Source organism: Lynx rufus, unplaced genomic scaffold (genome assembly GCF_022079265.1).
Source record: "Lynx rufus isolate CCGP_SWC_20201006 ecotype Redwood Valley unplaced genomic scaffold, mLynRuf1.p SCAF_5, whole genome shotgun sequence".
Lineage (NCBI taxonomy): Eukaryota > Metazoa > Chordata > Mammalia > Carnivora > Felidae > Lynx > Lynx rufus.
In genome coordinates, this window is record NW_025814867.1 from 71599882 (window position 1) to 71618486 (window position 18605).

General features: G+C 42.2%; 1 protein-coding gene and 1 non-coding gene across 2 annotated transcripts in view; both read left to right on the top strand.

Moving 5' to 3' along the window:
- Window positions 1–12220: 12220 nt before the first annotated feature.
- On the top strand, window positions 12221–12363 carry LOC124527480 (U4 spliceosomal RNA). The gene has a single exon (XR_006965905.1). It is a non-coding gene; the product is annotated as a U4 spliceosomal RNA (small nuclear RNA).
- A 3057-nt stretch (window positions 12364–15420) lies between these two features.
- Window positions 15421–18605, top strand: part of USP13 (ubiquitin specific peptidase 13) — a 117532-nt gene continuing 114347 nt past the window's right edge. Inside the window, exon 1 of the mRNA XM_047099561.1 lies at window positions 15421–15605. Coding sequence (XP_046955517.1) covers window positions 15438–15605 — 168 coding nt within the window. The 5' untranslated portion in view covers window positions 15421–15437. The remainder of the gene's footprint in view (window positions 15606–18605) is intronic.

Sequence of the window (18605 nt, forward strand, 5' to 3'; positions counted from 1 at the left end):
TATTTCTGACTAGCCATCTATCTACCTTTTAATCCATAGATATACAGAGAGAGATACCCGGAGTGAAGTTCACCTATTATTAATAATGTTAGCTCTGAGCGAAAGAATTCTGGATGATTTTTGTGCTTTACTCCTTGTAACTTTGTTTTGTCTCAATGTTTTCATGTTGTTTCTATTTCTAGGACCACCATGGTGGGAAAATGTAATGATCATTTCTATCTGAGTGAACTAATGTTTAGTTCCAGAAACATTTTTGTCTATATTAAAAATAGGAGGGGGGTGGGCACCAGGGTGGTTCAACTGGTTAAGCAACCGACCCTTGATTTTGGCTCAGGTCATGATCTCATGGTTCATGAGTTCGAGCCCCACCTCAGGCTCTGTGCTAATAGTACAGAGCTTGCTTGGGATTCTCTCTCTGCCTCTCTCTTTCAAAATAAATAAATAAACTTAAAAAAAAAGGGATAAAGGGATATTGCTTTTTGTTTTGGCAAAAATGGAAAGAGGAATAAAGTTTAGCTGGAAACTTGAGTACCAGTAGCAATATTGTACATTTAGGTCTGTGTTAGTCAGCTTCTGCTCTGGTAACAACCCCAACATCTCAGTGGCTTATGATAATGATCAACTATTTCTTAGTCTTAAGGGCTGGGAGTTAGCTTTGAGTCTGCTGGGCTCTTCACTACGTGTCTTCAATCAACCTTTGATGACCCTATTCTACCCAGAGGGAAGCATGAGAAGGGCAGAATAGGGATGAACAAGTTTGAACAAATAATGTAATATATAACATGGACCTTGATTCCATGCTGTCTTGTCTTGTTTCTTCATTTGTGCCACGTATTTAACTTTTGTCTTATGAAACTATAAGCTGCTGCTTCTTCTTCTTTTTTTTTTTTTGAAACTATAAGCTTCTTAATTTTTTTTTTAACGTTTTATTTATTTTTGAGACAGAGAGAGACAGAGCATGAACGGGGGAGGGGCAGAGAGAGAGGGAGACACAGAATTGGAAGCAGGCTCCAGGCTCTGAGCCATCAGCCCAGAGCCCGACGCGGGGCTCGAACTCACGGACCGCGAGATCGTGACCTGAGCTGAAGTCGGACGCTTAACCGACTGAGCCACCCAGGCACCCCTGAAACTATAAGCTTCTTAAAGGGCAGGCATTAGGGCTTTGGATTCTAATTCTTTCATTTCCTAGAGGTGTTACCTTGGCAAGTTATTTGATCTTGTATAGTCTTGATGTCCTCATCTGTGAAATGGGGAGCATAACTGGCCCTACCTCTAGGGTTTTGCTAAGATTAAATGATATAACACATATGTAGCCCGAGGTGTAACAGAAGCTTAATATGTTGTTGTTCTTTTCCTATTTCTCTCCCTCTCTTTTCCTTCCCCCTCCCCCCTCCCCCTTCCTCCTCATCCTTTTATTGTCCTTCTTCTCTTGTCAATTTCATAGGACATACTTTTCTTGAGAAATATTCATCTATTTAAGCTGTACTTGCAAACCATTTAATTTGATGGGGCTGTCAAGATGACATTGGAAATGATACAACACAGTTTACAATGACTGACACCACACGTATGTGTCAGAAGTTTCATTAGCACATCTTAACTTCCTCCATATTTTGGAGCTTTCTCCCAGTGTGGTCTCTTGTCATGGCATCCTTTCAGGAGGATTTAGGAGACGTCTGAGTTTGAAAAAAAATACAGAAATTAATGAATGTGCAAAGGAGAGGGAAGGTGCAATTCTAATATAATTTTTTTTCATCCATAGAAAAAGAAAAAAAATATATATATATTTTATCTTCTGAACACTCTACAGATGAAGAGACACAGTATGGAGTTGTTACCTAATTCTCTCAGGTGATATAGGTAGGAAGCACAACTGGATAGCCACAGCTGGGAGCAGAGTGCTGGCCTTCACTCTCCCAAATCAATGTCCTGTTGATTTTTACTTTGCAAATTCTCTCACATAACATGATTTCCACTGGCTTCCCCCGGTTTGGTCATTCTTGCTACATGCACTCTTACAATATCCCCCTGCAGGCTCTTTCTACCAGCTGCTGTCCCCCTGCAACTTAAGTCATATCTTGCCACCAACTTCATCTTCCTCAAAGGTCAGTTTCATGTGTGTCACTTTCCTACTCACCATTTTCAGTGACCCTCCATTGCCTGTAAGAAGGAGACCCAAAGTCCTTTCCCTTCTCCAATCTTCCTGCAATGTCATATTCTTTTCAATGATAAACTTCCTGGATCCTTGATTCTTGTCAAACTAGTCTGTTCTTTGAATTTATTTTGTGCATTCCCCCAGTAAGCTAATTGTTACCTGTGTCATGCAGTTGACAATTAACCCTGTGTATATTGTTTGTGAAATGTTGCATCTTAGGTAAGCAAGGGAAAAGTATGGACTTACACATTTATCAACTATATTTTGGGCATTGGTGATGTGTCGGGCATGAGATGCTGGGAGGTAGGAGTTGAAAAGGTAATAGGTAATTTATAGAAGTAAGTATAGTTCCTTATTAGAAGAGAAGTAGAGAGGTAATTCAAGTGGTATTAATTTGGGGCACCTGGGTGGCTCAGTCGGTTAGGCCTCCAACTTCGCTCAGGTCATGATCTTCCCATTTGTGAGTTCGAACCCCACATCAGGCTCTGTGCTGACAGCTCAGAGCCTGGAACCTGCTTCAGATTCTGTGTCTCCCTCTCTCTCTGACCCTCCCCTGCTCATGCTCTCTCTGTCTCAAAAATAAACACCAAAAAAATAAAAATAAAGTGGTATTAATTTCTTATGACTGCTGTGACAAATTACCACAAATATGGTGGCTTAAAATGACAGAAGTTTATTTTTTCACAGTTCTGGAAGTCAAGCCCAAAATCAGTATCACTGAGCTGAAGTCAAGGGGTTGCCAGGGCCATGCTCCTATGGAGGCTCTAGGAGAGAACTTGTCCTTGCCTCTTGCAGCTTCTTGTGGCTGTCAGCATTCATTGGCTAGTAGCCACATCATTCCAATCTTTGCCTACATCATCACATTGCCCTTTCGTCTTCTATGTATGTCAAAGCTCATTCTGCTCTCTCTTATAAGAAAATTTGTAATCACATTTAGGGCTCACTCCAATAATCTAGTATCATCTCTCCATCTCAGGATCCTTAATTTAATCACACATGCCAAGCACAAACTTTTTTTTTTTTCTATGTAAGGCAATATTTATAAATTCCAGAAATTAGGAAGTGAATATCTTTAGGGAGCTGTTATTTAGTTTATTGTACAAGTCATGAGATCATAAGAGCTTTTACTTAAGTATAATTACTTAGTACTAAATAATAAGTCATCAGAGTTTTAAAAATTTGGTCTGAATTTTCTAATAGTAGCTGTACCATTTAGAAATTGTATTCAGCTCTTTGTAACAGAGCATCACCCACTGACTACCCCTTTCAAAAAAAGGTGACAAACAAGATAAAAGATAAAAAATTATTTAACTTTTATGTAAGACCATTCAGAAGAAGGCAGCTCTAAGATATTTTCAAGGACACAGTATATTTCCATTTTTATGCTCTGTCACACTTGGATTCCATTCTTAGGGTCACCTCAAGTTCCAAGATGGCTGCTGGAGTTCCAGGCGTCACATCCAGATGCTGGGCATCAGAGAGGCATAACCTTCTGCTTACATCTTAATGTCTAGAACATACTAGATGCACTGAGATGCAAATTTGGAACATATGATTTTCCTTCTGAGCATATTAGACAGTTTATTTTTCTAAGGGAGTAGGAGATGGTTATTGGAAATTAATTAGCAATATTTCTACAGTAATAAACATTCTTAAAAACAAACATTTTTGAGAAACTTCTTTTCTTTTTTCTTTTCTTTTTTTCATATATATTTAAAGCTTATAATGTGATGATATGATATATATACCCATTGTGATATGATTACCAACATCAAGATAATTAACATATACATTGTCTCACATAATTAACTCTCCTCTTTCTTTCTTTCTTTCTCTCTTTCTTTCTTTTTTCTTTCTTTTTGTGGCAAAATCCCATAATATCTACTCTCAGCAAATTTTAAGTATACCATACCATATTATTAAGTATAATCATCATGCTGTACATTAGATTCTCCAAACTTGTGCATCTTACAACAAGAAGCTTGTGTCCTTTGACCTCCAGCTCTCACTTTTCCCTCACCATGGCCCCTGGCAACCACCACACTGTTTCTATGAAATCAGCTTTTCTGTTTTTTAAAGATTCCATATGTAAGTGATACCGTACAGTATTTGTCTTTCTTTGTCTAATTTATTTCACTTAGCATAATGCCCTCCAAGTTTATCCATGTTGTCTCAAATGGCAAGAGTTCACTCTTTTTATGGCTGAATAATATTCCATTATATATATATATATATATATATATATATATATATATATACACATATACACCACATTTTCTTTATTCATCTAGTGAGCAGATAAAAACATTCCTGCTTTGTCAAAGATTAGTTGGCCATACGTTTGTGGGTCTGTTCCATTGATCTGGGTTGGGTGTCAGACTTTGGCTCAGGTCAAGATCTCACAGTTCTTGAATTCGAGCCCCACGTTGAGCTCTCTGCTCTGACAGTGAAGAGCCTGCCTCAGATCCTCTGTCTCCCTCTTTCTCTGCACAAGAAACAAAGCCTCCAGCTTTGGTTTCCTTTTCCTTTTTCTTTTTTTTATGCTCTCTCTTTTTTTTTAATTTTATTTTTTAAATTTACATCCAAATTAGTTAGCATATAGTGCAACAATGATTTCAAGAGCAGATTCCTTAATGCCCCTTATCCCTTTAGCCCATCCCTCCTCCCACAACCCCTCCAGTAACCCTCTGTTCTCCATATTTAAGAGTCTCTTATGTTTTGTCCCCCTCCCTGTTTTTGTATTATTTTTGCTTCCCTTCCCTTATGTTCATCTGTTCTGTGTCTTAAAGTCTTCATATGAGTGAAGTCATATGATATTTGTCTTTCTCTGACTAATTTCACTTAGCATAATACCCCCTAGTTCCATCCACATAGTTGCAAATGGCAAGATTTCATTCTTTCTGATTGCTGAGTAATACTCCATTGTGTGTGTGTGTGTGTGTGTGTGTGTGTGTGTGTGTGTATCACCTCTTTTTTATCTTTTCTTTTTCAAGATTGATTTGGCTATTTGGGGTCTTTCTGGTTCCATACAAATTTTAGGATTGTTTGTTCTAGCTCTGTGAAGAATGTTGGTGTTATTTTGATACGGATCACGAGCAACTTTTCTATGTAGAAGCAAGGTTTAGGCCTGGGGATACAAAGACGTATTACAATGATCTCTGGCCGCATGCAGCTTACAATTTAGTTAGGGCAATTTAGAGTGCATAAATAAAAGATCAAAAAATATATATATTTATATATGGGGTGCCTGATGGCTCAGTCAGATGAGCATCTGCTTCTTGATTACAGTTCAGGTCATGATCCCAGTGTTGTGGGATCAAGCCCAGCATCAGGCTCTGTGCTTGCTGAGCATAAAGCCTGCTTAAGATTCTCTCTCTGTCTCTCTCTGTCTCTCTCTCTCTCTTTCTCTCCCTCTGCCCCTCTCCCTTGTTCCCCGGCTTGCACTCTCTCTCTAAAAACAAACAAAAAAAATTAGAAAAAAAATATATACACACGTTAGTAGCTAACGAGTGATATAGACAGTATGTGTATGTGATAGGCTTTCTGGACAATGTGGGGCAAGTAGAATTTAGATAAATATAGTGAATGAAGGAGAATATATTCCAACTGGGGTACATCATGACCAAAAATTAAAAGCATGAATGTTCATGAAGTAATCAATGAATATTGGGTAGACTGATACAGTTAATAGATATGTATGGAGGAAAGCAGTTCCCCAAAGTAACCTGCTGTCATTCCCATAGACAGGAAGGAAAGAGTCAGATTTGTGGATAATGACAGAAACAATAAGAATGGTTAGCATGTTCCAAGAAGTCGACTAAGAGCTTTACAGATATTTCAAATCCTTGTAACAAATTCTGCAAGGTGAGTATAGTAGCAATTATGCACGTATGTATGTATGTATGTATGTATGTATGTATTGGTGATCAACATACCTTCTTTGCAGAATGGCCTGTTTTCCATGAGAAAAATCTGGATCCTGAGCAGAGACACATACGGATGGAATGAAATTATTGTCCCATTAACAGGTGGCAGCATCTGGAAAGAAGGTCTATAAGTGGCCACTACTGTGACCTTGGACCTTTAGTTTGTGGTAGTTCAGCCTATCCTTCAGTATTGGGAGTCATCCATTACTGTTACAAGACACTCCTTATTGCTTAGGTAGGCCAGAGCTGGTTTCTATTGCTTATAATAGAAGAACTCTAACTTTGTGAGTCTCAGAGAATGTGTTGCAAGCTGCAGCTTCTGAGATGAGGGGGTATTGGAATTGTTTTCCAGTTACAAATTGAATAGAAGGCAGTTAGATTTCTATTCAAATTTCAAGACAGACACTAGCAGCCCATAAATACTGAGTGGTGAAATAGATCAACCAAGGTAGCATTTGTGTTGTCTGTGATTGTATGTCCAGAACCACGAAGATCTGGGGGAAGGTTGCTGCCTTAGACCCCAGGGAAAAGGAAATGTCAGGGCTCTGTTTTAAAAGACATTGGACAATTTTGATGCAAGAGATGGGCATGCTCAAATATTTATAGTCTTTAAGGAATAGGATGAATCTCAAAGTATTTATGTGACCATGATAAAGTGATTATTTCCTGCTTGCAGCTGCAGAATCAGAGTCCAGAAATCAAATCCAACTTTTGAAAGTGCTGTCTCACTTTTCTTTTCACTTATTTTATGTTCATGTTACAGCACAGATGAGAAAAGAGTAGGGTCCCCATAACTGACGTGGAAAATCTAGGAGTATGTAGGAGACATGGAGAATCCCCAATTCTGAAATCCTTCTGAACTCCATCTCTAACACTTCCTTTTCTAAGGAAGCTACGCTTCCTTTCAGAATCTCATTAGCATTGTTCCCTTTAGGCACTCCTGCAGTGTTTTCTACTGATAACTGTTTTCATTGATAACTCAACGTGGTCCCTAAGGGTAAACTGCAGAATCAGAGTGGAAAGAATTCAGCAGCTATAGTCAAAGGAATCATGGGGATCAGCTGAGCATAAAATGAGCATAATTCTGTAAAATGGGGCAATATTTGTGGGAATGAATTTTAAGGATATTTAATCAAGCAGGGCAAAACATGAATTTGGATCAAGCCAATTTGATCAATGTGTATTTACTCAGCAGGCATTCTGTATAAAATGTATTGGCATGGGCATGATCCTAATACAAACTTGGGTTGCCCAAATGCTGACTCATGCTAAAGGATGACAAAAGGGTTAGAAGTCCCTTGGCATAGCATAGAAGAAGGGACTGAAGACACAGAAATGCTGAATCTGACCTATCTAATATATCTCCAATGGGGCTCAGAGTCTTTCAAAAGCAATTTACTAATCATTCCAACAGGTCGGAGTGCTTCTTACAAAAGTTTTCCCTGAAGTGGGCTTTCTGATCTCTGTGGGGCTAAGAGTCCTAGAAAGATGCCCCGGGTGGTAGTAATTCATACCACGAGCAAAGCTGGCATGGTTATGGTATTAGGCAGCAATCTAAACGTGATTAACAGATCTTAGGGAATGGCTAATTCACAGATCACTCTGGCTATCGTTTATCGTGGGGCTCCTGGGACTGCAAGCAGTGGACATTCCACTAAGATGTATCCCACCCTCCTCAAATCCAAGTTTAGCAAGCAAAGACCTGCATCAAGCCACCATGCTAGATAGTCACAGTCACAGACAGGAGTTAGTTGATACCACAGTTGTGGTATCTCTTTTTTTTTAATTTTTTTTTTTAACGTTTATTTACTTTTGAGACACAGAGAGACAGAGCATGAACGGGGGAGGGTCAGAGAGAGAGAGGGAGACACAGAATCTGAAACAGGCTCCAGGCTCTGTGCTGACAGCCCAGAGCCCGACGCGGGGCTCGAACTCACGAACCGCGAGATCATGACCTGAGCCAAAGTCGGACGCTTAACTGACTGAGCCACCCAGGCGCCCCTACTACAGAGCTTCTTGATTGAAGAAGAGGCTGGGTTCCTCAAGAAAGATACTACAGTATTACCAAATATGGACACTGTGCACCTTCCTTCTAGCCTTCTCCGTAACCACTCCCCTAGTAACTGTGTCCTGGAGAATGAGAAGTATCCAAACTTTTTAGAGACTATTGGAAACTGGCTCTGATGAGAACTATAGCCTGGTGGAATGCCACTCTTATCTGCCAGAGCAGAGGCTTATTGGGAATAGATGATGTGTGAGTTTATGAGTTTTTTTGTAATTTTTATTTTATTTACTTTTATTTTTATTGTATTATTTTTAATGTTTATGTTATTCTCTCTCTCATGCAGAGAGAGAAAGAGCTGCATGAGCGGGGGAGTGGCAGAGAGAGAGGGAGGCAGAGAATCTGAGGTGGGATCTTCACTGTCAGAGCAGAGCTCAACGTGGGGCTCGAACTCAAGAACTGTGAGATCGTGACCTGAGCCGAAGTCTGACACCCAACTGACTGAGCCACCTAGGTGCCCCTATTTATTTTTAAGTGTTTATTTCTTTTGAGAGAGAGAGAGAGAGAGAGAGAAAATGAGAAAGGGGGAGAGGGGCAGAGACGGAGGGAGAGAGAGAATCCCAAGCAGGCTCCATGCTATTTGTGCAGAGCCTGAATGCGGGGATCGATCCCACAAACTGTGAGATCATGACCTGAGCTGAAATCAAGAGTTGGATGCTTAACCAAATGAGCACCCAGGTGCCCCTGATGTGTGAGCTTCTGACTCCTGTTTGCCTCATGGTAGGCAGAGAGGGACCCAAGCTCATCCTGTAGATAGTACTCTAGCTCTTGAAAGTATTATTGGAATACATGACCTTAGTGAACTGTAGGATCTACACAATGGCTCCCTTCCCTGTTGGAGTAATCATGACTAGAGTAGGAAAAACCAAGAGGGAGCCACTGGTGTTTTCTCTCCCTAACAACAGTGTAAACATGAAATAAAGCTGCTCTTCCAGTGAAACTATATCAAAGACCAGGAAGACACAGAGTTGATGATTGCTATCATATTCCCATTCCTTCTCCCATCATTTCCTATTATTTTCACCATTAGAATGGAGAATGCTGGTGGACTGGGGTAAAGTTAACAGGGTGGTGATTTCAACTTAGCTGGTATTCTAGAGATGATCTCCTTACTGAAGCAAATGAACACATCTCCTGGCATTTGTTTTGCAGCTACTGATCTGGTGAAAGCATTTGTTCCATTCAGATAAACAGGTTTGCCATCATCTGGAGGTAAGTAGCACAAGTCTAAAGTGATGCCAATTCTCTGATTCTGGATCATAACGTATAACCTGTATTGATCTTGACCAATGGTTGGCAAACTTTTCTATAAAGGGTCAGATATAAATACTCTGGGTCCATATGGTTTCTGTTGCACTTTGCTGTTATAGCACAAAAGCAGTCATAGATGATATGCAAATGGATGAGTGTGGTTGGAGTCCAACAAAACTTTATTTACAAAGCAGATGGCAGGCTGGATTTGGTCCATGGGCCGCAGTGCACCGACTCCTGGTCTTGGCCATCAGCATCTACAGGACATCATGTTAATCCCGACAGTAATGACAATGTGCAGACAGGACCTGGGGAGCAGGAAGTGGCAGATGTCCTGTGACAGAGGGTAGGAGATATATTCTGAGAAATACAGGGGCTTGCCATCCCAGTGAAATTCCGGAGGGGAGTTTAATAATATAGAAAAATGAAGGTTAAATTCTTCATCTTGAGCTCCCTATCACTAACAATGAGGCACAATGTTTGATGAGTTTCTTTGGATTTTGGAGCCAGTATGTATCATATTTAGGTTGCTTTGCCCATTTACTAGGAAGCCTGAAAAGTAATCTGTGGCCCCATGGTGTGTGTGTGTGTGTGTGTGTGTGTGTGTGTGTGTTTTACTGTATTTACAATAGTCTTTTCTACACCTGAGCAGAGGACATGTCTTCCTGTGTGTACATGGAAATGACAGTGGACATGAGTAGGGATGGTGTCAGACTGGCCTGAAAGGCAATATGCCTACCTATCTCTATGAGTAACTTATGAGTCAGGCTTCTGGAAGAACTGTGGCGAGTATTACACATCACAGAACCCCAAGAGGTGAACAGGGATCTCAGATTTCCTTTTAAATTGACTAACAGCTTATCTCATCTTGATGTTAAGAATTGTTCAAGGAGTTTGCTCATTCCAGTGTGAACCTACCTTTTACTTATGCAGATTGTCCATAAGAAACTTGTTTAGTTTTATATGCGTGGTGAAAGGGACAAACAGATAAGAAAGAGGGCAAGTGGCCAAGAAATTGACATAATCAGTGATAGTATAAAAAGTTAATATCTCCCCTATTAAAAAAATAATAAATGGGGGCGCCTGGGTGGCTCAGTCGGTTGGGCGACCGACTTCGGCTCAGGTCATGATCTCGCAGTCCATGAGTTCAAGCCCCGCATCGGGCTCTGTGCTGACAGCTCAGAGCCTGAAGCCTGTTTCAGATTCTGTGTCTCCCTCTCTCTGACCCTCCCCCATTCATGCTCTCTCTCTGTCTCAAAAATAAATAAACATTAAAAAAATAATAAATGGATAGTTAATGTAAAACATTGCAATAACACAGAAAAGCACAAAATTTCTTTTTTTCACTTAGAGATAACTACCATTAACATATGACCCATTCCAATCTAATCCCTATTCTATGCTATGCCTATATATATGTGTGTGTGTATATGTATTTAAGCAAATAATAGTGTATATGTTTATTTATTACCAATTCTTGAAGTTTGCATTATAGTGAACATTTTTCCATGTCAATGAATATTCTTATAACATGACTTTTGATGGTAATATAGAATTTTCTTTTTTTTAATGTTTATTTTTGAGAGGGGGGAGGGGCAGAGATAGAGGGAGACAGAGGATCCAAGGCAGGCTCTGTGCTGACAGGAGACACGCCTATGTGGGGCTTGAACTCATGAACCACAAGAATCATGACCTGAACCAATGCTGGATGCTTAACTGACTAAGCCACCCAGGAGTCCCTAGAGATTTTCTTAAATGGAAAAAGCAGTACATTTCTCAAGCAGTGACCTATTGTTTTTACACTTAATAACCCGTGCTTCTTGTGGAGGCTAGCTGCCAGGATAGAAAATTTTATGGATATGCCCCACAACAAGCTATCACCGTATATGGCTTTACTAGATCACTGAGCATTATTGGAGGGCATCTGAGGTCAAGAGCTATTCCACTAATTGAAATACTTAAGATATCTTTTTTCTCTGTAGATTTCCCCAATTCCCCTTTTTGGCATTAGTCACAGTAACATTCATGTCATGTTTTAATGTAACCTATGTCAGTTCTGGGAACAGCATTTGTGAAACAATGTATTTTACATAAAACACAAAGCTGACTGCAAAACATATCTATTACAATGTCACAGATGTGAGTCATTCACCTCGTAGATACTTATTGGGTGCCCAAAATAAACAGAGCAGTACCTTTATGGGCACGCACTATTCCACTGAGTTTCCACAATGTGCAAGGATCCTAAGAAACAGAGTTTCTTTCAAACAGTGTATTATCTCTAGAGAGGGAAAGGATAGGGAACGAAGATGAATTAACAGTACAAAAGAAGTCACATGGCAGTATGCGATGATAGGCACAGGCAGTAGGGGCTGTCTGCATTTAAGACCCATCCCTGAGGGTTGGAACAGTCAGAAAAGGCTTGAAAGGATTGAGAAGATACAAATGAGAGTGGAGAGCTTTCAACCAAGGCTAGGAGACAAGTACATGTATCCCTGGGTACAATATAATCCACCTCACCAGAAGAAGGTGTGGGAGTCAAGTCTGAGAGAGTGCCAAAGAGCGAGGTCCTGGAATGCAAGGCCATGGGAGGCAAACTCACTGCCAATGTCCTACAAAGAGGCTTTTGAGCAGTAGAGTGACATGGTGGACTGAATACTTGATGGGACACAAGTTAGTTCTTAGTCTTAGGTTCTCTGACATCTCTTCAGAAGGACAGTGAACTTATGTTGGAAGTGAAAATTGTTTACCCATCATCACTTTATTCCTGTTCTTTGATCAAGATCTACATGCAGAAACTGGCCCATTAGTAAAATAGTCAGGTTGAACTTTGGGCAGTGGCAGTGTTGGTGCCAATGAGGTTTACATGAAGCACCACTATTGCTGGTTGAAAACTTTTCTCATTGAAATAGTCCGGTTATAAATTCATATGTAGAATTTGTAAAATTAAATTAAAAGTTTCTGTAATTGATCCAGGTTTTTTCAGTGAAGTTTCTCTTTTTGTCTTGGTACATTTTTATATTATAAACCAAATGTAATATCATTGAAGACATTTTGAAAATAGAAACAAAATCCTATAACCAAATTCTAAACATAACTCTTTAAATTTTACATGTCTTTCCAGTCTTGCCAAAATGTATGTTGGTTTTTACCCATTTGCAATGACATCTTGAAAGCAATATAAGTATGTGAACCTAATATACCAAAAACATGTTAACTGATTATTGAACTTAGAGTGTATAATTGAGTTTTAATTATTATTATTTTTTTAATTTTTATTTATTTTTAAGTTTTATTATTTTTGAGAGAGAGAGAGAGAGAGAGAGAGAGAGAGAGAGAGAGAAAGACAGAGGGCAAGTGGGGGAAGGGTAGAGAAAGGGAGACACAGAATCTGAAGCAGATTCCAGGCTCTGAGCTGTCAGCACAGAGCCCAACTCAGGGCTCAAACTCTCCAGCCATGAGATTATGACCTGAGCCAAAGTCGGAAGCTCAACTGACTGAGCCACCCAGGCTACTTTAATTATTTTTTAAAGTAATAGTTGCACATAATAAAAATGTACCTTTCTAGAGAAAGGTAAAGACTGGCTGTAGATCGCTCTCTAATCGCTGGCTTTATGTTCCTCTCCATAGAGCCTGACTGTCATTAGTTTCTTATGTAGTCTTCCAGAAACATCTGAAGGCCAAACACACAGACACACACGCACGCATGCACCTGCATGCGCACACATATACTATGTGTGTGCGCGCTTGCGTGTGCGTGTGTGTATATATATATATATATATATATATATATATAGTAGCCTCTGGATGTGTATAGATAGAATATTTACCACAGGTGCAACCACCTGCAAGGAAGGCCTGTGGTATGCAGGGTGTACCTGAGTGCCTTGCATGCAGTCCTTGCTTTTGCACACCGATATACACTTTGCTTTTTTTCTCAAGTAATGTGATTTGGATATTGCTGCACATCACCACACACCAAGTGCTTCCTTCTTCTCAACAGTGCTGTATTTTAACCACTTCCTGCACATGGATCTTTAGGCTGTTTCCTTTTTTTTTTTTTTTTACTATGAACAATGCTCTAACAAATATCCTTACGCAGTGTGAAGTTATTTGTAGCATAAATGTCTAGATGAGGAATTCCTGGTCATCTGCAGCGTCATATACTGGAAACAGTATATGCATATAAAATTATGGTCAATAATATTGTTATTGTTTACTGTTTTTACTCCCACCAATGTATATGAGGCCTGTTTCCTATACCCAGGCCAACGCAATACATGTTAATCAGTCTGAAGGGTGAAAAACTGTCTCGATTTAAATTGCGTTTAATCTAAAAAATTTTTAAACTGTAGGTTTTGAGTGCTTTTGGGTAAAGTTTTTCCTGTAATTAGACAAGCAAGCATCATCCATGAACCTGGATGTGAAGTCTGCTTGAGCCTTGCCTGTTGGTATGAGAATTTAGAAGAGCTGGGCAAGCGGGGCGCCTGGGTGGCTCAGTTGGTTGGGCGGCCGACTTCGGCTCAGGTCATGATCTCGCGGTCTGTGGGTTCGAGCCCTGCGTCGGGCTCTGGGCTGACAGCTCAGAGCCTGGGGCCTGTTTCAGATTCTGTGTCTCCCTCTCTCTGACCCTCCCCCGTTCATGCTCTGTCTCTCCCTGTCTCAAAAATAAATAAAACGTTAAAAAAAATTGAAAAAAATAAAAAGAAGAGCTGGGCAAGCGAGGGTTCATCTCTGCCTGTTTCACATCAAATTCTAGGTACCTGTCTCCCAGCTGAACCCGCACATCTGCAGAATCACGCAGAGTAACAGAAATAATGGGAAGGAGAAAAAAACCCGATATTTTAAAGACAATTTGATCTGGGAGAGGCTTATAGAAATAAGCATTTTTATTCACTATTTCTTGCTATTTCTGCGTTCCAGTAATTGTCAGGAATTACCGCCCTTTACATTGCGTGTAGTTAGCGAACCTCAGCGGAACTGAACCTGTTTTAAGAATTTTTTTTGGAGAAAATAAGAGTATGCTGTAGGGCAAGCTAGTTTGCAAATTAGTTCCCCCCCCCATTCATTATTTATTTTGAGGAATTGGACCTGCAAGACAGGAATATGTGTGTCTGAATAAGATCTTCAAACGAGGCTACTCAATGTTCAACGCAGAAGCCTCGAACACATCCCGCAAAATACGTTCCAAAGAGAAAAATACAAAGCCTCCCCGAAAAAAATCTTGATCTTCCTCTCCATGCGTAGGAAAAATCTGTATTATTGCAAAAATATATGTCCATCCTCACTGGATCCTATTCTATTCTCTTTCAATAAGCTTTAGATGCTAAAAAAGTGAAGAACAAGGTTTAGTGAGGTTAACACCTAAGTGCAAAGCGCAAATTTAGATTTGGGCCCGGAGCTGTGCAATCCGGATTTGCACGTCGAATCCTAGCCCTACCCAGGCAGGGGAAGTACCCGCTTTTATCTTCAGCTGTTTTAAAAGCAAGCGGTTGTTAACCCCCCCCCCCCCCCCAATTCTGCCCTTTGTGTTAGCTGCCTCGGAGTTGCCCCTTCGCAACCTATCGATCTAGGGTAGAAAACACCTTGGGGCAGCCCCACCGCGGCCCGTCGGCGGGGGCGGGAGGAGGGTGTCCTCCCCCCCCACCCCCGCCCGCCCGCCCGCCCGCTTCCGGCTCCCGCGCCCGCGCCCCGGGGGTTCGTCTCCCGCCCCCCGCTGCCGAGCCGGATCGGGGCGCAGGGCCCCTCTCCAGCGCCCCCTCCCCGGCGCGCTGCGGCTGGCGCTCCCCAGCGCCCCGCCTGACGCTGCAGCTGGGCCGGCGATTCGCCATTGGATTAAAAATAGCAGCGTCCCCCCCCCCCCCACGCCCGCTCGTCCGCCCCAGGCCCCCGGTGCCCGTTCCCGCCCCGCGGCCCGCTCCGCCCGCCAGCCCCGGCTCGGCTCCGGTCGCCCGCGCAGCCCGCCGCCGCCGCCGCCGCCGCCGCCGCGGGCAGATCCAGCGCTCCGGCTCGGCTCGGCTCGGCTCGGGTGCGCGCCGCGGCCATGCAGCGCCGGGGCGCCCTGTTCGGCATGCCGGGCGGCAGCGGCAGCAGGAAGATGGCTGCGGGAGACATCGGCGAGCTGCTGGTGCCCCACATGCCCACGATCCGCGTGCCCAGGTCGGGGGACAGGGTGTACAAGAACGAGTGCGCCTTCTCGTACGACTCCCCCGTAAGTGAGGCTCGGCGGCGCTCGCGGCGCCTCGGGGGAGGGTCGCGGTGCCAGCGGCCTGTGGCGGCCGCGAGCCGCGGAACTGGGCGGCACGTGAAGCCGGGGGAGAAGATGCGCAGTGGCAGCCGGGGGACCTCCTCCCGCGGCGGCGGAGTTGGCTCAGGGGCACTGCAGTTCGGAAAACACTTAGTGAGCGCCTGCTGCGTGCCGGGCGCTGCTTTCCCCGAGGCTGCTGCAGCTGAGCACTGGGTCGCCGAGGCTTAGCTCCGCCAGCCTTCCTAGGCTGACTGGGCCCCAGCTCCCAGCTGCCTGGCCCCAGCCCCGCCACCGTTTGAAAGGTAGATCCAATGGAAGAGTTCCCTGATCTGAACTGCACGTTGCGGATGATTTGCGTCCTCCCCGGGGCGAGAGTGGAGGGCGGGCGGGTGGACCGCATCGATCCCCCGTAGACACGCACAACCCTTCTCTTTCTGGGACCGTTTGCTCTGCCCAGGGATTCCCGCTCCTGGACGATTCTGATTTCCTCGCTGAGCTTTTCTATCTCCACTTTGCATTGCTCCCCCACTCCTTTTCTTCCCGTTAGAATGTCACAGGAAACCTTCGGGTGCCTCCAATTGGGCAGCAGAAATAGGGGGTCTACTGGATTATTACGGTTCCTTTAAGTCTTTCCCCTTCCTCTTCTAAATGAGTAGCTGGGGCTGAGATGCATTAGTATAAATTATTAAAAGTTTAGTCGCGGGTTGTGACCTGAGACTGGAGGGGGAAGTTACGACAGATCACCGCCTTCCACCCAGGGAGGTTGGTGGTGTTTTTCACCAGGTGGTATGTATATGTGTGACAAGGAAAAGGAGGGTGAATGTCCCTTTCAAGAGTCAGATGGGCTTCAAAGTGACTCAGCTGTCTGGCGTTTATCATGTCTTTTTGAGGACCAGGTTATTTTTATCCACCCACTTTAGATCTCATGTGTCACCGGCAGATCTCAATGCAACCGGGAGGTGCATTGGATTAGAGGGACTGAGGCAGGTTTCAAACAATAGTCTAACACATTTTATTCACATTATGTAGAGTATCGTTGGAGGGGGAAAAAAAAGCAAAACCAAATGAGAGACCAATTTTCCAAAGTATCCTTTATTATCTGGTGGGTTGATATTGGCTGATGTCAAAGCATATTTGTTTGTTATACATTGGAGTCCGGAATTAATATCCTCTCTCTAGGATATTTAGTTTTTCTTTTATGCTAATTTCAGATCATTTGGGGGATAAAAATTTTGCTTTTCGTTCATTACTTATTTTCTTTCAAAAAGGTCTAAGTGGAATGAGATGGTTGTATTTAATACTTACATATTGTGATCACACTACTTAAAGTGACTGTCAGCGGTGTCATTAAATCCTGTTCTCCACAAAGTATTTGAAAATGCCATTTTCAGATTTTGTGTCTAGTGATGGGCAGGTTCCCATTAATAGCTCCTAAGGGTGGAGAGGGATGATGGTCTTCCCTAACTTAAGCAACTGACCGATTGTGAAGTCCAGGAAGAAGAGAGTGGCCTAGGCTTTCAGGATAGCACAACATGTAGAGTGGATAAAGCTACTTTTACTGTATTTGATCTGCGCTGCTCTTCAAATTCTTAAAACTTTGGTATTAAAAATCTTTACCACATTATATAGTATGTGGCAGGTGTGAAAAAAAAGCTGATTGTTTTAATTCACTTCCACAAATAGTTACTGGGAGTTAACTGTGTGCCAAACACCATTCTAGAAGCATCGTGTCCAGTGTAAAATGATGATTTCATTCATGTCACAGTAGTTCCTTGGGGAGACTGGGCTTATTTACAAGGCTGATGAATCATTATATTTCATTATCTATGGGGAGAAAGAGAAAGAAGGTTTTATAACAAGTGATGTCAAAACACTATGTATGATAATGCAAGATCTTTCTCTCTGGTACTGCTTCATCATAAATCACATACAGGTTCTTGAGCACCTACTGTGTGCCAGCTCCTACATGCTCGACTGTGAGAGCCAAACAGTTAAATCCACTGGTGCCAAACACACCAGAGGCTTTAATCTACAAGTGCCACAGGACTGTGGTAGAGGAAAGGCCAAAACCATGTGAGTGGAAAAAATTATCATCCTAGCATTGGATACTTTTGAAAGTAGCCATAGGTAAAGATGGATAGAAATAAAAAAAGACCAACGTGCAGTAAAGGTAAATCACATGGGCAGACACATAAAGTGTGAATGTGTTCTCCTTATTTGCCTGTGATGTATTGGGAAGAAAAAGATTGATTTAATAAGTAGTGAGGTCAGAACCAAGTAAGTAGAGAGTAGACGATGAGAGCCTTGAATACCTACAACAGGATCTTGATTTTATGTGGTCAGTTATGGAAAACTGTAAGTTATGTGATTTAAAGTAGAGTTAGAGGAAGACTAAATTGATCATTTTTTTATTATGTATCTACTATTTCTCAGGCGTGGTGTGAACAGCTTTGTTATTCCCACCTGTGTGGGTATGAGGATTGGGTTGGACTGTATGGTAACTCATTTCAGTGTTCCTTCCTTTCCTTCCTGTCTTCTAGGACTTTGCACATGGCAGATACTCAGTAACACTTCTGGAATGAGTGAGAATTTGTTTTTTTTCACCTACCAATTCATCCCAATTTCATCCCAGGCCCATCTTCTCACCTTGACCTACAGGTTCACCTCTCCATGACTTGGTTCATCTTGTAAGATGTGTAATGGGACTTTCCTGGAGAGTGAGGACTTTGCATCTTTATCCCCAGCTGCTGGTGCAGCATCTGGCATATGTATATGCCAGGAACTCAACTAATGCCTAGGAAATGTATGAATTACATGTGGTTATAGGTTCTGAAAATGCTGAGGATACAACATATAAGAAACAGTGTGAAAGGAATCATGTAGGATTATCATGTAGAATGTGGTGACTTTATTGACTGTGGGGGACAGATGTGAGAGAGAGAACCAGACTGGCAGGGTTTGAAC